Source organism: Micromesistius poutassou (assembly GCF_964030765.1).
Source record: "Micromesistius poutassou genome assembly, chromosome: 10".
In the NCBI taxonomy this organism is placed as follows: domain Eukaryota; kingdom Metazoa; phylum Chordata; class Actinopteri; order Gadiformes; family Gadidae; genus Micromesistius; species Micromesistius poutassou.
In genome coordinates this window covers 2,118,220-2,138,892 of record NC_140280.1, presented here as the reverse complement: position 1 = coordinate 2,138,892, position 20,673 = coordinate 2,118,220, and the positions used below count along the sequence as shown (strand labels likewise).

The following is a 20,673-nucleotide window of genomic DNA, read 5'->3' as shown; positions in this document are numbered from 1 at the left end:
ACTTCCAGACCCAATGTACTGGGGACCACTGCCAAGCACCGAGGCCGTATGTGTAGGCATGCGAGAGAAAGATAATAGAGAAACCAATTACATTTATCTGAAGTCGCTTTGGCTAAAAGTGTCTGCTACATAACTAAATAAATATGAATAGTAAACAATACAAGTAATGCCAAACACTTCTCTGGCAAAGCACTTGTAAGGCGCTTGGCAGGCTGCAATATCCAATTATTTTGTAAGTAATACATTTCCTCCATCAGCATGCTGTATTGCGAGAGGGGCCATCCATAATGGACTGCAGCACTCCAGGAACAGCAGCACCTCCCCCCCCCGAGGTTCATAAACCTGTGATCCTGTAAGATTAGCCAGGTGGTACCAGGGCTGAGTGGCTGAGATGGCCCACCTCGTGAGGCTGGGGCACAGACACGCCCTTCTGGACCAGCAGCTTGATGATCTCGTAGTTGTTGGTGTGAGCGGCCAGAATGATCGGCGTGATGTCGGGAGTGAAGTCAGAGAACTGCTTGTCCAACAGGATGGGAGGAACCTGCGCAGAGCGGAAAAGAGACGAATACGTTACCTCTGATGCTGAGTATAATAAGGTGTGTTAGAAGGTGAAAACTCTGACTCACAATATACATTTTCTTGTCGTGCAATCAAATATAGCATAACCGTTCTTGCTGTTATCTTGTTGTAATGCTTAACTGAGATTGTCTTTCATTTTCAGAATTAATATTTTGTTTTGGCTGTTCACATTGCAGTAATGTGGCAGAGATCAGATGTCTGTCGAATCTAGAACCAGATATGAAAGAGTCCCAAATCTGATTTGAGGAGATCAGATTCCATGTGATAGAAAAAAAAATACTGATCGCACAATCGAATGAAGGCAACTTCCCGCTACAATTTGAACGTGACCTTTGTCGAAACAAAGTTGTCTCCATCCAAACACAACTACTGACTCAACATGCCTTTCCAGAACATCCTACTGCTAGCTCCAAGCCAGTAACTTGTGTCAAGGAGGCAGATTCACAGCGTGGTGTGAGACACTGTGTACACACTGTGTTCAGTCAGACACAGCTCATAACATACCCAGCGCTGTCATGCTGGTTACACCGCGTTCACAGAGAGTGGACACTGCGTTTCAACTCAGTACTGGCTCCTTCGGCAGGCAAATGGAAACACACACAAACAATACTTTTTTCTTAACATGCAGCCCTTAGCTGACATGATACCGTTCCAAATCATCAACGACGAATGAAATATTTACAATGAAAAGTATCACGCAGCAAAAACTATGCAGCAAAATACCTTTTTTACATGAGTATTATAATCGTCACGTACTGCGTGTGTTTCGGTGCAAGACTTTGTGAAAGCAACGCATTAGGCCTGGCCAACACAACGTCGCAAGCCAGCATTGCGAGCAGACAGCTGGTCATTAGAACCTCCGACAACAACAGAATCTCAGGGCTGCTGCTCCTCCCAGCCCGGAGCGCCAGCACAATCAATCCACCACGTGTCTCAGGGCTACGGGCTGCGCTTTGGTTTTTCTACAGGCAAAGGAGGAATCCATACTTCAAGGGATTTCATGGGTGCTTAATATCCTGGCGAGGAAACTCATTGTCACATTTGCCTCTCATCACGGAGCAGCCCTAAGCCTCCTCGTGTGGCCCTTGCAGCAGGCCTCGGGGGGAATAAGGTAGGCTTCTTTGGGCTTGATGGGTACAGGGGGAACACTATGGCCTCTTTCTTCTCCATTAAATGAAGCCCTTCTTTATCGGATTCCCCAGACAGCCAGCGAGCAGACAGAGAGACAGAGGGATACTAAATAGGGACAGAGAGGAATGAGAGGAGTGGGTGAGGGCGCTACGTTTACAGAGACGTGTACATCATTAAAGACAGCAGCACTGGTGGAAGCTAATGTGATGAATGAACCGATAGCCTTCTGAGCGCTACACCGCAGGGGGGGCTTTGATTGGTTGTATTGAATGTCCGTCTTTGAGGAAATTTTCCTTTTTTTCATTTTACATTTGATCGTTTTTTTAATCAGTTGAGGTGGCGAGTTTGAGAATCTTTGATCTATGCTTTTCTATAAACATGCATCATCTCTTGCCTGTGATGATACCCGGATATATTTGGTGGATTCCAATACATAAAGTAGCATCTAAAGGCTGTCATATGTAATGCACATGTTCATTGATTGGTAATGAGTACAATCATTTGTCTGTGTAACACTTTATAATAAGGTTCAGTCATAAGTCATTTATAGGCCTTAAGTAACTGATGAGCTAATCATTAACAAAACATTTCATATGCATTTGTAGATGATTTATTAATGTACAAAGGTCCCCAAATTGACCACCAGGTGAACAAATGCATGTTATGTAGGTAACTGTTTAGTTCATCGTTAACTAAAGGTTTACAAATGACTCATCACTGAACGTTATTCTCAAGCGTTACCACAATATTAATATTGAACGCACTTCAAACCATCCAACCATTCCTCAAATATAAAAAAAAAAACATCCATACATGTCCCGTTCATAATCGACTGAAAACCAGCTGCAGAAACCCTGTAGCTGACCGACTGTCCTAGAGGTATCAAAAGAAAGGCTTCAACTTTTACACATTTTCTTCAACTATATTTAGCTCCAATTACAGTAGCGGTCGATGACTAATCGCACCTTGAGGAGGGATCTCTCAGCGGCTGGAGCTGGTTCTTAGCTCGCCGTTCTGGGAGCAGGAGGAACATGAAATAGTGGACTTCAAACGGCGTCGCCCTTCAGCGGATGCGGCGCGGAGCTCTTCGGCGGGGGATGTGGAGGTACGATAATGGAGAATTCAAACAGAATTATCGCCCACTCATCCCTGTAATGTGTATTTGTGGTTTCACACACCGCACAGTGGAAGTGGAAGCGTCCCTTCTGCATATTGATTAATTGATTAGCATACGTCCACACCGACGGGACATGCGACGGCGCTGGTTCCATTCTCTCACTGTCCTCGTCTTTTTAAGCCCTGGCGTTGAAGCTGTGGAAATGTGTTTTCTGTGTTTTTATGCCCCTCATTACGTTACAGCTTTTTAAAAAAATTTGCCCGGTCAAGCTAAGTTCTGCTCTAACGGTTTGATTAAACTTAATTGCTGCATATGCGGCGACATCAAAACCCTTCATCTTCCCAGCTGCCTCCCAGGTCCATGTTCCCGATACGCTCTCTGACAATTGGACACAATATGGGATCCTCCACTACCCGGACTCTTCTTTTTAAACTATATCCCTTAGAACGCTCTTAAGAACGTTTTAAACAGCACAAACATTTCAGAAACTAATTCCCATTGCCGATTTATAGTTCCGTTGCATTCTTCTTTTTATATATCCGTGAAACATTGTGGAGGTATGGTTATTATTTCTTGGTAAGATGCCCGTTTATTTCTCGCAAAATGTTAATAAGAATGCTGTTTCTGCATGAGTGAAAATAAATCTCCTCAAAGCCACACACCTTGGGAACGTGTAACCAGGCTACTAAGATGAGGCTTGGCGAGGCTTTAAACGCTTCTAAGCAAGCTGATTACCGAAGGAAGAAAGGGAAACTCAAAGAGAAAACATAAAAATCCCTTCAGAGCAACAGCATCACCGTTTCCCTCGGAAATCCGTAATGTGTTTAGTCGATTACATCGATCCCGGACCAAAATAGAACACTTGCAGTGAAAATATTCAACTGGAAGACATCTACATATATACACTTCCATCTATTTCCATTACGCAAGACAAATAAGCAGGCAAGACTATTGGGGGGACCCATTTAGACAGCTAACCTAATGGCCATTTCCAGCAGCGCCTGGAATGAATGGGATAATTCATCTTGGGTGTAGAGACTGGGAAGAGATGAGATGCACCATTCCCCCCTGCCCGCCCCTCCCAGACAGCCTTTTAAAAGAACCAATGAGCCGTTCTTTACCAAGATAAGGGGCTTCCTCCTTGCTCTGCCCTGTGGTGAGGACACAAAGGGATGATGCTCCCTCCTCACCGGGGGGGAAACACTTACTTACTGGCTAGACCCTTAAGATAAAGAGCAAGCCTGTCAGGTGATGGATGCTACAGCCTTTGGGACTTGTTGCGCAGAATTATCCACCCACTCCACCACTATATTTACTATATTTACTGGCTATATTTACCAATGCAGTCTATAGACAGAAAATAAACAATATCTTGTAGCATCTTTCTAGTCTCCCGTTTCTCTCTCCTCACTGCTGTCTGTCATTGGCGCTGTTTGTTTGTTTCCTTCCAAACTTTTTCTCTCATGCTCGCCGTCTTGGCGTTGAGTCAGGCCAGAGATATGCCGGTTCATAAGTTTGAGCGGGGAAGTGGATATGTTTGCTTGGAATGTTTGACAGGTATATTGTGATCGACACACAACCTGTGAAGTACTTCTTCATCGTACAGGTGATGCGACACACTTTCTCCAGTGCTCGGAGGAAGACGGACTGTTCTAATAACAACGCTCCATACAATCCACTATCTGTTCTTAAAACACTGAAGACAACAGGACCACAGCTCAGCTCCGTCCTCTTGTCAATATACTCCAAACTCGAGAGACTGCTATGGTATTTTGAAGCCGAAAGAGGACTGTGGCGAAAAAAAGCCTACAATCGGTGTGAAGCAGCATGATATGGGGCAGGCCGAGGAGATAAATATATACACAGGATAATACCATTTAGATACCACATTCTGAGGCGGCTTGTTGCCCTACTCCTGTCCGTTTCAGTCAGTGGTAAAGGTAATGTCCTCACCCGCCCACTCCCGCTCCACCTCAGTAATGGCTTTCAAATGTTTGACTCAGACATTAGACCTGTGCACCAGGTCTGGCAAGCACAGAAGATCACACAACCACGAGACCATGAAGGAAAGCATTCCGAAGACAAACCTTTTAAAAACAAATTTGCAAAACGATTAAGTATTTGTCGCTTTCATGTCCAAATAGAGCACCTTCTGAAATAACCAAGTCTGTAGCTGAATACAATATTTCCATAGCCTATAAAATCCCATTAAAAACAATGCCTTTACTTCCAGCTTTACACATGGTAAGTGCCTTGGCAAGTGTGAGGGGGGCAGGGTTACATCAACATTAAGGGTACATTAATGCTAATGACGGTTATTATTTCAAGCCATTTTTTGCTCGCTGCACACAAAGCTAATTAAGCACACAGCGCAGTGCTATTACGTCCGATGATGCTAGTTCTGTTGCTGGCGCACAGCGTTGCATAGCTAGCACCTGTAGCATCATCGGATGTTACTTGAGCATAGCATAGCATAGCTAGCCCCTTTAGCATAGCTACAGTTGCTAGCAACTGGTTAGCATAGTGTTGGTTAGCATAGTGATGCCACTGGATGGCATAGCTACAGGTGCTAGCTATGCTATGCTTGGGTGACCAGACGTCCCCGGTTTCCGGGGACAGTCCCCGTTTTCAGTAACCTGCCCCCGGCCACTGCTGTCCCGGAAATGTCCCCGGTTTTCACTGTGACTTAAAGATCCGAAATTGGAAAAAAATGAAAAGTAGTTGCGCACCGTATCCCTGACTCCCCCCTCCCCCCCCCGTCAACAATCTCGTCCGCAATAAGAGAGAAACTGCTTTGAGAATGGTAAGGGCAGTGTCCCCGTTTTAGTTTTTCGATGACAAGGTTTTTGGAGGTTTGGAGGTTTACACTGCTGAACCGAAAATGTCCCCGGATTTTGTCTCAGAAATCTGGTCACCTTATACTATGCTATACTCCAGCAACGGAACTAGCATCATGCGGGGAAGCTACAGCTACAGCTGCGGTTTCATTCGGCTGACCCTATGAAAACCGCAGAGTAAATCTGTCACCTCTCTTTTCCGTTGCCCAGGCTTTATTTAGATGCCACTGCTTCGCACGTTTGAATGGCAGTGAGGGAGATGTCCATAATGAAGGGCTGGACGGGCACCAGCTGGACATAACAGATACTGGTGGTCGCGTGAATTCATCACATCATTAGAGCCGGGGCAGTTTTCTGAAGGGTCATTGATGGGTCGTCCGCAGCTGTAGCCCGGCTGCTATTTGCCTCCCATTCGTTTTTGAAGGCTAAACCACAGAAAACAAGATAATCAAATTTCAAGTGAATATTTCTTTGCATATTCACAGAGCATTAGAGTGCGTCTGGTCATCTTTCATGTGGGCCCTAATTGTGTTTTGGACAGGGTTCGAACCTACGGGATTCGAGAGACGAATTTTGCCAACCCTCGACTATAAATAATAATAAACAAGGGTTGATGAAGGACAGAGTTCTTTGCCAACTGCGGATCTACAGTTCGCGTCATCGTGGAACTGACCTGGAGGATGTTACACAGTACACACCCCCAGGTCACCCCTCAGCACCCTGTAATAAACGTCCTTCGCCCTGTGTTTCACGCTCCGACTGTTTCAAGTCGAGGAGAGCTAATCCGTTCCGCAGGTTGCTTTACAATGGAGATATTCCGATTCATGATTCGTGATGTTCCCGGCATAAGTTGAGTCCCAGGAAAATCATGGTACCTTTTTATGTGAATAAGCGTGCGATGATCTGTGCTCCTATTATTTATGACTTTTGTTAATAAATCATGCCTTTTGTCTTTAATTCAAAGAGTCCCAGCTGTGCAGCTGACTGCAGAGGCTGTGCTTTCATTTCATATGCTGACATTATAAATATTGTATAAATATTGATGTACATTTGATTAATCGTGTGATAGGCTAATGTAAAGGTCACCTACATACATCTTTATGACTAGGGCCCCATTTGGACTGCGATGGAGCTTGCTGTAATCAGGGGAATAATCTGAAATGGGTTCAAAAGTCCCTGAATTCACAACAATGTGTGACAAAATGTCAAAACAGCTTTGGTTCAGATGAAAGGCTTTGGTTTAAGGATTTTAAAACCATATTCAGAAATAAAGTCCCCTTCGTGTTTCCCTGGTCCTCCATGTTTCTCTGGTTCCTGGTTCCCTGGTCCTCTATGATTCCCTTTTCTCTGGTCTCCAATGTGACCCTGGTCCCCTGGCCCCCTGTCCACTGGTCCATGGTTCCCCTGTCCCCTGGTTCCCCCATTCCCTTGTCCCCTCGCCCCTTGTCCCCTTGTCCCCTCACTTCCTGATCCCCTGGTCCCCTGGCCCCCTGGTCCCCTGGTCCCCTAGTCCCCTTGTCCCCTGGTCCCCTGGCCCCCTGGTCCCCTGGTCCCCTGGTTCCCTCGCCCTTTGTCCCCTGGTCCCCTGGTCCCCTCGCCCTTTGTCCCCTGGTCCCCTGGTCCCCTCGCCCCCCTGTCCCCTTGTCCCCGGCCCCATGGTCCTCTGCTCCCCTGGTCCCCTCGCCCTTTGTCCCCTGGTCCCCTCGCCCTTTGTCCCCTGGTCCCCTGGTCCCCTCGCCCCCTCGCCCCTTTGTCCCCTGGTCCCCTCGCCCTTTGTCCCCTGGTCCCCTCGCCCTTTGTCCCCTGGTCCCCTGGTCCCCTCGCCCCCTCGCCCCTTTGTCCCCTGGTCCCCTGGTCCCCTCGCCCTTTGTCCCCTGGCTCCCAGTACCTGCATGCCGCCGCTGGGCTTCTTGTGGTTGAGCAGCAGCTCCACGGCGCCCACCACCTCCTTGCGGATGGCGTGCAGCAGGGCGTCGCCCACGTACACGTTGAAGCTCAGCACCAGCTCGATGATCTCCAGGTTCTCGTTCTCGATGGCGATCAGCAGCGCCGTGCGGCCCAGCGGGTCGATGCAGTTGATGTTGATCTTAAAGTAGATCTCTGCCTCCTGGCGACGGGAGAGAGGGGACGCGTCACACCCGGGGTCCCTCTTTAAACCCCCGCGTCCTGAGGCAGCTGCAGAGCCTGCTTAACTAATGATACTAATCCATCATCCATCCACCAATTCCGTTCAGCCATTCACAGACTCCTTACATTCAGCCGCCCAGCACTTCATTTCGATTCACTAATCCATCCATTCAGAAATACATATGTTCATCCATTCACCAATCCATCCATTCACCAATCCATCCATTCATCCATATAACAAACAATAGATTGATCCATTCACAAATCCACTAATTCATCCATCCACAAATCCATATTTTGAGCCATTCACCAATCCATCCAACTACCAATCATTCACCGATCCATCCATTCACAATCTATCCTTTCATCCATTCCCCAATCCATCCATTCATCCATTCACCAGTCTACCCATCCACTGAAACACCCCTCCACCCTCCATCCACCCTGCGAATCAGCTCTCTTCCATCCAAAGAGCTACACATCCACCACCATCTGCTTTCATCACTCCTTCATCTAGCCACGCCTCTTCTGGAGACCTATATCCGTTCATCCACACAACCACCCCCGCCCACCCAGCCCCATCCATCCATCCATCCATCCTCAACCCATCCCTCAACACAGCCATACCTCCAGGGCCTGTTTGACGCTGGCGTAGTCCCCCTTCTCCACGGCCCCCAGGTAGGCCTTCTCCAGCGGGGACAGCTCCGACTCGGACCGCACTATCCGCAGGGGGATGCGGTCGCGGTACGAGGAGTTGTCGGTCCTCCGGTAGTACAGCTGGGACATCGCGTCTCCCGTCTCAGCCCTCCTGGGTGCTGCTACCTCCGCACCTGCCGCCGGCGCCGGGCAGGAGACCTGAATCCTGGGGGGGAGACGGGGAGGGGAGGAGGAGGAAGGGGCGCGGAGGGTTACTGCATTGTGCTTTTGTTTTGAGTTCATTTTTTAACCGATTTACTCTGTTACATTTAAAGCAAATGATAATTCGATTGAGGAATAGAAATCCAATTATGGTGACATTGGAGCAGCTGCAATCACTGCAGGAGGTCCAAAGACTAAATTAAGTAGTCACTCGCTTCCTTGTTGCCAAAAGCGGATACCTCCTAAATCCTTTCTTTCTTTCTTTCAGAAACTAAAATTGGATAACCTCAGAATCCCATCAGCACTAATGTGTTTTCTTCTGCCTTTGATTTTACACGAGCACTTTCAACCCAAAATATTAATATAAGGGTTAAATATAGCTCCAGTGGGTGGTTCTACAGTCGAAACAGAACGAATTTAGCTCATGGTTATAGACTCCCTCACGACAAGAGACTCAAGCGTGGTTTTCACACGTGATGTTTGCATTTTTTTCCCCCTCCCCGCACTTTCACTCCGTTTGCGTCGGAAGCCTTTTGCCTGTCATGCTGCATGACGAACCCAAGACCGACGGAGACTCGAAACACACCGTAAAAAAAACACACAAGGGCACGATCTCACTATTTCTATTCACCGACCCAGACACAGATAAAATGGGCCATAAAAGCAGGCTTTGGGGAGATCCATGTGTATTGGGGGTCAGGTCGGTTAATTAGCCCTCTCTGAAATGGATTTTTAAGAAGAGGTTATCGTTTGTTCATGAGTTGTTGTGTTAATGTGTGGTGCTGCTGATTCATACATTGGTTGTAAAAGAAACATATTTAAGATGGCTAGATACTATTTTAGGCACGGTGATGTCATGCATCACAAAAACGTCATGTTATTGTCACAGAGAAATTGTGAAAAAATATCATATTCACTTTGGTATAAAACATGTATTTGCGTTGTCTTAAACCACGAGTGTTCTGGTCTATTCTGACACATCTCAACTTTATATCACCAAAATAAACACCGAGACACACACAGCGCCGCACCACTGGCAGAGACTCATAAAAGACGCGCGGCCATAAATCCCACACCCGGTCTGGAGCTCCTCTTCCAGCCAGGGACCCTGCAGCGCGGTCCTTTCACACGGTGAGAAAAACAACGGCAGATATTCACCAGTCTGCAGCGTGGACCGTGAAGCGGCTCAGACGCTGTGGAGTATAGGACGGTGTAGCTGGAGGTTGTAGTAGGGCGGTGGAGATGGTGGAGTAGGATGGTGCAGTAGGACGGGGGAAGTAGGATGGTGCAGTAGGATGGTGTAGTAGGACGGTGTCGGAAGGTGGAGTAGGACGGTGTAGGTGTAGTAGCACGGTGCATGGAGTAAGACGGATGAGTAGGCCTACACCCAGACGTCTGCTGTTTATTTTCTGTTTACTTTATGCGACAACTGTTGGAGTAAACGGTGCGTGAAATCTCCCAGAAATAATAGGCTACACTACTATAATACATTGAAAGGGTTTGGCGATGACAGCCTGCAATTGGCCTCATATTCTTTTGTATATCCTTTAGCATCACTGTAATATATATATATATTTTTAAAGCCTACTTATTTTGTGGAGAAACGCTTCTCTGTACTAAACAATGTGGTAGGCGACGGTGAGAGAGTACAGCCGCACGCATTCCAACGCAACGACGCGTAAAAATAGAATATAAAAAAATAGACTCACTGAGCCACCAAACGAGGGGTTCTCTTGGGTTAACATAAAAACAAAATTCTAGGGGAATGCAGAGCGTAACACAAAGTAGACATGTGAACAACTTGGATCGCACCTACCCAAATGTGAGACATAGAAGGTGGATCCGCGGCGCCCTGCGTTGGTAATCCGTTCGGTCCTGTGTTTTTTTTAGTTTCTATTTAGGATGTGTTTGTATCCATCATTAGTTCTGCTGTCATCCACTCCACGACAATGTTGGTCACGACCTCCATGCGGAATGAGGATATGGTGGAAAAAAAAAAAAACACTATCTAACAGACTAGATAGTGGTCCGGTTTGTATTCAGCTTCAACGCACAAACACACACAAGGGGTGAGAAATCAACTAAAAGGAAAAGATCCCATGTGCGAATCTCTCAGACTAGACCGGTTGAACGTATTCCCCTCTTTTAGCTCTTTGGCTCAGCAACCTGTTGGGAGTGAGCGCACAGCACTAGTGAGGGCGATCAGTGCCAGCAGCGTGCGACTTGGCGATGTGCAGAGCGCGGGAGAGACTGGCCGTGCGCACTTGGTGTTGGGGACGATGGAGACACGAACGCGATCCGCCAAACGCACGCGTGTGCGAACTCGAGATCATCCGCCCGATCAGGAAGTCTGGGAAGCCAAACGATTGTTGATAGATTGGTCTGGAATGCGGGATATCGTGGTTTGTGTCCGGACTCACTGCGTGAACGAATCTTGCAGTAAACCGCGTGCGCCAAAAACAAAACAGGAAACACAAACTGATGAAGGCGAACCCCTGTTGTGAGGATCAAGTAGCTGTTCGTTGAAAGAAAAATATTCATGTTTTTTTCTTGCGCTCTCTCTCTCTCTCTCTCTCTCTCTCTCTCTCCCCCCCCCCCCCTCTCTCTCTCTCTCTCTCTCTCTCTCTCTCTCTCTCTCTCTCTCTCTCTATATATATATATATATATATATATATATATATATGAATTATTATTATTACTCCAAGTGAGCATTGGAATGCTCTGCTTATCAACATTGCACCTGTGTTATTGTTATGAACATAAAGGAATCACTATTAGCATGGTTACCGGTATTTGTATCTTCTGCTTTTGTTGGCTTTGGTCCACAGTCTACCCACAGTGGGCACACACACACACACACACACACACACACACACACACACACACACACACACACACACACACACACACACACACACACACATTGTTACCACTGGATTGTCACCTTGTTTAAAGTAAATCTGGATGTTTTTTTTCTAAACATCCCAAACCCATTCTCAGTCCTTTGGAAGTGAATGAAGCGCAGAGTGAAACTGAAGGTGAGTGATTTGGTCTCCTCACTTGAACCTCACCCCAGACGCTCTCTGTGTAGGCAGCATGAGAAATTAAAGGCTGGCACACAAGACAAGTCATGAATCAAAAACAAACACCATCACCACCAAGAACAGTGCAGAGAGACGCTGTGTGTGTGTGCGTGTGTGTGTGTGTGTGTGTGTGTGTGTGTGTGAGACTCTCTTCCCATAGAAGGGTCTCCACACAGTCCACCCCAACTCAAGTGTTCTTCTTTGGAGGCGGGCGAAGGCGGGCTCCTGGGACGGGGCCAGGAAGTACCCGCTAAGTGTTACTTTTGTCACTTTTGAATCGAGGGAAGAACGCGGCGCTGCTGGGCCCCCCACGGCGGGGGAGCGGGAGAGACGGGGACGTTTCCTCCGCGCGTTGACAACTCCGACCACCGGGCTGACGGCGTGACTTTAAAAGGTGTCGGCTCTTTGCAGAGCGGCTGTGTTTGTCGACTCAGAGACGCTGGTTGGTTAGTTTGGTTGGTTATGCAGGAGGTGGCAGTAGCTCAGGAGGTAGAACGGGTTGGCTGGTAAACCGCAAGGTTGCTGGTTCGATCCCCGGCTGTCCTCCGTGTCGTGGTGTCCCTGAGCGAGACGCCCTCACCCTTATTGCTTCCTGACCAGCTGGCCGTCGCCCTGCGTGGTCGACTCCGCCGTCGGTGTGTGAATGTGTGCATGAATGGGTGAATGTCAGCCAACACTGTAAAGCGCTTTGGATAAAAGCGCTCTATAAATGAGGACCATTTACCAAATAAATGAGGACCATTTATGCTCATTCCACCTCTCACCTTTGTCTTTTTTTGTCATTTTCTCTGGCGAGTTCCATGTCAGTAAACGGCACGTGACTGTGGTCAGTTCCACGGTGAGTGTGTTGTGGTTGTGTTGTTGTGGTTGTGTTGTTGTGATTGAGTTGTGTGTTGCTGTCAGCATCGTTAGAAGGAGCAGGGTGCGTCTCAGCGGTCAACAAGACGCCGGTGGTCCGCTCCTTAATTGCGTTGCGTTGCCACGGTGATAATGCTGATGTGACTAGACAGGAAATGGTGATTGGGCGGCGGGGAAGTCGGTGTTTGTTTCGCTGGCAGGCATCGCAAGGTGTCACTGATGCAGGGTGAAAAACCCTGAGCTTAGCGTTCCACAAACAAGATGTTGTTTGCTTCCCTACGAATGTTTACTTTCATACCACGACAACAAAACGACACCGTTGTAAACACCACGAGGATCTTGTGGATTTTTCCGAAGCCAGTGTGTGGTGGGTACCCTGGAGGGAGATGACTTGTTGTCGCTCCCCCTCTCTGAGGTAATGGACAGGCTGATTGAGAGCGAACTGGCGTGAGATTGTGTTCCCACTGATTCCCGTTTTAGTGGTGTGTCACTTTTACTGCACCATTTCCCCCCCATGCCTCTAACTCATGTCTGTGCAACTGCTTGCTCTCCCCTTCCCTCTTATTGCACTCGTTCTTTTTGTTTCTCACTCCCTATCTCTCTCCCTATATGTCTCTCTCTCTCCCCCTTGCTCTCTCTCTATCCCATCCTACCACTCTATCCCTATCTCTCTCTCCCTTTCTTTCTCTCTCTCCCTCGCTCTCTTTCTCATTCTACCACTATCCCTCTCTCTCTCTCTCTCTCTCGCGCTCTCTCATTCTGCCACTCTTCCCGTTGTCTCTCTCTCTCTTTCTCTGTATCTCTCTAGCTCGCCATCTCTCTCTCTCTCACACATATCAACACATATTTCCTCGCTCTCACCCCTTAACCCCTGCTCAAATATATTTCTGATGGATCCTTAATAGCCTTGGCAGACATGCATAGAGGTACATGCAAATTCAGTGTGTGTGTGTGTGTGTGTGTGTGTGTGTGTGCGCGCTTGCATGTGCTATATGTCCGTGTGTGCGTGCGTGTGTATGTGAGTGTGCTTGTGCGTTCCTGTGTGTGTGTGTGTGTGTGTGTGTCGTTCAGGTGTGTGCATGCATACAGATGCACATGTGTACAGGTCCTCTGTACAATCCATAGCGTTACTTTGATCCCCATGAAGCTCCAAACCGCCTCCCCAGCCGGAGAGCTCTTCAGCGGAGAAGCCTCCTCTCCATATGCATGAGGTGAACCGGACAGAAAGGCTTTCCTGCGGCCAATGTTTCAACCACAGCAGTTCTAGACTGGGAGTGTTAGGCGGGGGTGGGGGGGGGGGGCTGGGTGAGGTAGGGAGGGAACCTAATTACTTAGACCTTTTTCTCGTGCTCGTTCTCGTTCTCGCTGTTGTCACAGGGGTTCCAGCGGGAGATGGCTCTGACGGTTTGTGTTTTCTGGCTCCAGGGGTCACTCTGGGGCCGCTGGGGCCACCGGCAAAAGCAATCACTCAGGCGCTCTGCAGAGGGGCCTTCTGGGTAATCAAAATTTATCAGACTCCTTCCCCTGCCTTGAGGAGCAGGGCTGACGGCTGACGGCTCCCAGGGGGCTGCGACCCAACCGTACGTTAACAAAAGAGAAGGAAGGCGATACGATCACCAGGGTGACGTTCCACAGGATGAACCGTGTTATTTACATATAGTTTCCTTACACAAGCCGATAAATCATCACGCTGTTGTTTTCCGATGAGCCTCGTTATGACGTGCATCGGTGGGTTGGATATTTTACGGTCGGACGGTCAGTGTGGAAAAGGTGCCTAAACTCTTGCGAACTCTCTTATGAACCTTATACTGACCTGACCTTCTCTTTTTTTTACATTTTAAAAGCAGTTCCACAGTTCACAGTTCCAGTGATTAACCTCCATGGCACAACCTTTACATTTCTACACACATGACATCGGAGGCTATTTTCTCAGCAACGTAATTGTATTTCTTTCACAAGCACAACTGAACGCTCCTGAGAACCCCGAGCAGGAAGCAGAGTCAGAGTGCCGAGCAGTCTATTGATGACCTTTTCCGGGCGCTTCCAAGAAGTTGAATGGGAAACATTCTCCAGAGCCGGAGCAATCTGTTTATACTCCCCCGGTAAACACACACGTCTGCTGTACACCACCGGGGCCCTCAGTGCTGTAGGCCAGGGATTCACCTTCACAGCCTCAGGCCTTTCTCCTTCTCCTGCTTCTTCTTCTCTTCTTCTGTGGTGTTTGTCAAGGCTGCAGTGTCTGCTGCAAGGTTACATAGAACGTCCACCCCCCCACACACACACACACACACATGCACACACACACACCACATCATTCATGGACATGTCCGCCTCCATCTCTAAAGTAATGAATTATTCCACAAAGCTGACACTGAGTGTGACGTCCAGCCTGACAGAGCCTAACCTCAACGGTGGAATGCTTTCTTAGGAAAATAAAAAGATATATGACGAGAACAGAAGGGAGACCCAGGTGTCACAGCAGCAAGAGAACAGTGCAAATCAGGCACAACACAAATTAGATATAATAATAGAACTGCTGCGGATATTCAGTCGTATAACCATATTGCCTTTGTAATAGTTAGGACTTAAAAGTAAAAGATGTCCAAATTAAAAGTTATTATTCACATTATGAGAGTAAAGCAGTCGTTAATTGGAAGTTAAAAATAAGTTGCTAAACCCCTCGGCATGTCTTAAAAGCACTCTCTTGTCTTAGCTGCTGGATCATTTAAAACTATACACACAGGAGAGATTAACAGTGGACATTTCTCGATTCACTCTCAAGACGTTCCCAGCGTCGGAGTGGTCCGGAGTGGGCGCGGCGCCTATTATCTATTCTCCCTGTGCTGCATTAGCATTAGCATTAATCAGCGGAAAGAGAAACACCAAAAAAAAATGACACTGTCTTCTATCACCTGTTTCCAACCGAGCCGTTAGCCGCGAGTTTAGCGAGCTCCAGAGCGAAGGAATGGCCATAAAAAGTCACGGCAGTCAGCAGGATGAACGGCTGGTTTGCTCCATCAGTTCCGTGTGGTTGGCTGACACCCCCCAGGGGTCATTCGTCTTGGTGGAATATAAATGAAAGGTACGTTGCGATACGTTTTGGACGTGTTTGGGAGGTTTATAGTGATAACAATAGACCTTTAGTAGAGCGCAATTTTCTGGGAAGAAGTTACCAGTTAGCTGATGATGGATTCATAAAAAAAGCGAATAAATTGATTAAACATCATCGCTTAAGAAGAAGCCATCATGTCATCATCAGTTACAATGACATGTATTAGTAAAAGGCATTTAATAAACTGACTTGCTGTTCAAATTCAGAGGTGTGTTCAAAGTATCAGGCCTGAGTGGATTGAACTTATCACAACAACAGAATACAAAAGCGCTTTTGTGTTAACACCACTCTAATAAATGCCAAAGAGCAGAGGCGAACCAACCATCAAGTCTAGAAGCATTTAAAAAAATAGAGAAGAACAACGGCCAAGAAAAATGTCACGGCCAAGAAGTCAAATCCTGTTTTTCATCCCATTAGAAAAGCTTTGTCAGCCTGTGGTCTTCCAATCGCTTTTGTCCAAAGACTGACATCTGCTCTTGTCCCCCATTGATTCAAAGGTTGGTGGAGTGTGCCAGCAGTTTCTGCTGTCTAACCATGCTCCCCCTTTCCCAATTTGCTTGTCTCAGCCTGTATCAGCCAAATGAAGCTCATGTTGGACCGCCAACAGATGCCTGTGTTTCAGGGGTTTGATTCGCGCTGCCTGCTGTGTTAGTTGCCCTTAGTTTGGTGTTTGGAGTCAGGATTCAGTGGGTTTGCTGTGATCCGCAGCAAAGTCAGACACAGAAAGTTTGTGTTGTTATTCCGAACCGCAGAGACTTTTAGAACTTTCCTCTGCTTTGCTGAGCGGAGGAAAAGATGAATCCTAGAAACTGGGCGAACGCTGAGATCAATGGAGCCCTGTAGGAACTTCTTGTGTTTTTTTATGTGTTGCACTGCTTGTGTGTGGCTTTCTCTGTTTGGGGATGGATGTGTAGTGCGTTGACTTCCACCCCAACATAAACTGGTTGATGTTCTCACAGCGGCCTTGTGACTGTGAGAGAGTGGGTGAGAGGAACAGCGAGAGAGTGGGTGAGAGAAACAACGAGAGAGTGGGTGAGAGACGGAGGGGGAGGGATAGAAAGTGAGAGGGAATGGAAGGGAAGAGGGTTTCTAAATTGAATAACAAATAATACAAAATAAAAATAAAAGCAGACATAAAATGAGACGAAATAGAATCATTCAATTAAAAAAAAAAAAAGAGAGCATTATCTGGATCAATAGGCCAGATTCCCGGAATTTATCTTCCTAACTCAACTATTGATCAAAAACATAAAGTACTGGCGGTTTACAGCATGGAGCAAACCTCCTCTAAGGGCTAAAGTCTGACTTTAAGATCAAAGAACCTGAAGTGTGAACCTGTTCTGCCGATACTGTGCGCCTCCTTCTTCATCTCTCCTCTGAGCCTGTCCCCTGGGACAGGAGGATCCAGCCCTACCTCCCTCTCCCTCCTCCAAAGGGGGGGTCTGGAGGTATCTGCTGCTCGGGCCCAGAACCTTCCCAGGGCTCTGTCATCGCGGCGGGGCGGCCCCGGTGATCCTGGCCAAGGACATCATCCGTGTGAAGCCGTGCCTGACGTTCCGAGCGGTGTGTGGTGCTCAACTGTCCGTCAGGTCGGCCTCTCTTTTCTCTCTCTCTCTCTCTCTCCATGAAACGCTGCTCGCAGACGCGGAGAGAAACAGCTTCCCTGCCGTTTCTCGCCCTGTTTCTAGCGATGGATGCGGACGGCTAAGCGGTTTCCGCTGCGCTGCTTCCAGCCATGTCCTGGAGGGGATCTTCCATGAGGAACTTGACCACTTTCACTCACTGGTGAACACTGGTGTTCCCCAGACCGAAGGAAATCTACTGAAATGTTCTGGATTTCATCTGCGAAGGTCCAGATGGCTTATATTTAAGCAAGTCATCATATGAACAAAGGACGGAACATAGATACCCTCAGCAACAACGCATGTTGTTGTATAATTCGTGGACCAATTTACAAGCAAACCCTTTATAGAATGCTGTTCCTTCTGATGTATCACCAAGATCAGATTTCACACAAGGATCATAAAGAAATGTTTCCCATTATGTCAGCCAGCTGGGAGCCCAGAGAGAGAGCCGGTATCGCCAACACATCACCTTCCCCTGACATTTCATCTAGGGGGAGCTTTGATTGGACCGCATTGGATCAATGTACGTCTTTGCCTCACCAAACGCGTATGAGATCAATACGTAATGCAGTACGAATGCATGAGAACGTACGGCATCAGATGTAACACCATGTTGGATGTTGAGCTGGGATAAGAATTCTGCTATCAGCAACGTTTACGTTTGACATTTTCCGAGTGAATGTTCAGAGGGTTGGGACTATTAAGGCTTCCTTAAATTGGGCCAGTCATACGCTTACTAAAACAGAAACACATTTGTTGAGTCAAATATATTTGAATATTATTTGCAGTAATTTATGTTATTTCAAACTAAATATAGACTATCACTCAAAAACTAAATAAAATCAGTTGTGCATGTATCCAAAAATAACGTATTAAAAAAAACACGTTTCTCCTGAACATACCTGCAAACTAGTCACCTTTCGGCGAAATTCGCCGTTTTCAACTGAAAATATGTCATTTACGTGAATCGTGTAGATCCAAAGAGTTTTTTTTAAGGGGGGTAGAAGGTTTCGATAATTTTTTTCCTTGTTGGAAGTTAACGGAGCAAAGAGTCTAGCTCCGCTTTGAACCAGAGGTTGCGAAGCAAGGTTGGTTGCGTGAACAAAGGCACGCGTCCTCTGATACCTGTGGAGAGCGACACGCCAATGGCCAATCATGTAACAGTATCAAGTTTGGCTGCGCCATCTCGCGTGTGTGTTTCATAACAGAAACAGCGCGATGTGAGAAACGAAAGGTTCATGACAGTACTGGACATATCTCCATGTCCCATTTCCCCCTTTGATGGCATTATCATTATTCTGTTTAATGTAGGCATTTATCCGACCGGCGATTATCCAACCAACGAGAAGTTGGTGGGACACGTCGACCGACCAATCGAGCGAGCGAGCGAGCGACCAGACGGTGTCAGCCCCGGTACCTCCGACCTTTTAAGAGTGCTCATTAAATACACCCTCATGACATCTTGAGACATTCAGAGAGGACCAGGAGAAGGGACACACCTACGATGGAGTCGTAGGTGAAGTGGTCTGTGGTGGGGGAAAGGTTCCCCCTGAGTGCTGCTTCACTCTCATTAACGCCAATCACTGCTTAAGAGTGTTCCCTGACACATCCGGCTCCGTTGCTTCGCCCACGACAACAGACATTTGAATTAAACGAAAGCTCCTCTACGGTCTCTACGGTGAAATGAATATTTAATGGTGGCAGTGCAGCTGCGGTTTCTTCCCCTGCATTGAAAGACAGAAGGTGAGTGGAGGGATAAGTGTTGAGTGATGAGCCACTTGAGACGCGTCACTTTTTCATTCCTTCTGTTATTATATTTTTTTGTCTGACTTGTCAGACGGTACAGATCTTTACAGGTTTTTTTGTACAGCACTTAGGCCATCTAAAGTTGTTTTATGTGTGCTTGATGAATACATTGTACTTTTCTTCTTCTTTACTTGAAGTACTTTGTTCTGTAGCTTTTCTTAGAGCATGCTCTTAACTTCACGCTGATACTCATCAGCCCAAGACTTGATTGAAAATACATTTGCCCGTCTCCGAGTCCTCAAAGGAATCTGGTATCGACTTCAAAATGTTGTCTCCAGAAAATAAACCATGTCTCTGATGTATACAGATTGCCACTTCTACAAAAGAGGTCTGACACTTTCAAAATAATGATTCATAGCGCATCCTCGGCCTTGCAAACTTCCTCCATTACACCTAAGCCAGAGTGTCAGCCAGACCCACTTCAGAACAACTATTCCCTGCCCTTTTCATTAACGCGAGGGAAAGTCAACTTTGCTTGCATCCGTCAAAACCTTTCTGTTTCAAATAGTTTCATCCTGCCAGCCGATGCCTACTGCGCCGAGACTGAATCATACCGCCTACGTGTTAAACTTTAAATCAAACCTCCAGCCATTGTGTCTTGGGACATGATGGATCAAAGTGTCAGCGGAAGCCATTTTCATTCACATTCACACGTCGTGATCGGGGGCCCACGTTTCTCAGAGGAAAGGCTTGGAAGAAGTCGTCTAACCTGGCTCAGAGAACACTAACAGGATGATCAAGAACTGAAAAACTATTTATAATGAGAGGCTTCTGTTACCAGGGCTACTGTGTCATAAAGAACATGTAGGTGTGTATGTGTACCGCCATGCAATGTACATCATTGTTTAAGCTTTTTTGTGTGTTGACATGCAATCAGTAAGTGTTTACACACATGGTGTAGAGTGGATTTCTTTGATTGTGATTGCGTGTGTTTGGTGTGTATCTTTGCGTGTCTGTGTGTGAACGTGTGTGTACGTACATGTACTAACAACGGGTGTGTGTATACAATCTGGACAAGTAGCTTGTAACAGTAGATTGCATTTGGACATTTTCGCGTCTCTGGGGACCAGTGGGAGGGGCAGGCAGCGGTTGGGATAAATTGTTCTGTCCATCAAGGAAGGATAATGTCCTGTGTAGAAAAAAAGTAGGAAAAGAGAGAGGTGTGAAGAGTAGAAAGGTTAATGCGGTAGATTTTGCCTGCTGACGTTAGACTGCAAATCAGACGTTGTGTATTTGTTTTATGTGTGTGTGTGTGTGTGTGTGTGTCAAGTCAAATGAATTGGTGTTTGCAAAGATGAAGGGTTTGTGAAATATCAAATGAAATATCAAATTGTCTTTTTCTCATCACACGTTTCACACACAAGTGCCTCTGTCAAATTGGTTGGTCTCTGGTTTTTAGATTGTATGACATCTGTTCGGAATGTCGCCCGATGATGATAGCCAATCACACAACAGAGAGACACACAACAGCAATGATGATTGTGTGAGAATTGGGTAATTTCTTTGTTGTTAGATTACCTAGTTCAACCTTCTTTTAATA

The 20,673-nt window shown here is 46.9% G+C and overlaps 1 protein-coding gene across 1 annotated transcript in view; it reads right to left on the bottom strand.

Moving 5' to 3' along the window:
* Positions 1 to 8,577, bottom strand: part of LOC311353831 (short transient receptor potential channel 4-like) — a gene marked incomplete at both ends in the record, with an annotated part of 22,160 nt that extends 13,583 nt beyond the window's left edge. Inside the window, 3 exons of the mRNA XM_084473641.1 lie at positions 401 to 541; positions 7,553 to 7,771; positions 8,419 to 8,577. Coding sequence (XP_084329767.1) covers positions 401 to 541; positions 7,553 to 7,771; positions 8,419 to 8,577 — 519 coding nt within the window. The remainder of the gene's footprint in view (positions 1 to 400; positions 542 to 7,552; positions 7,772 to 8,418) is intronic.
* Positions 8,578 to 20,673: the final 12,096 nt, after the last annotated feature.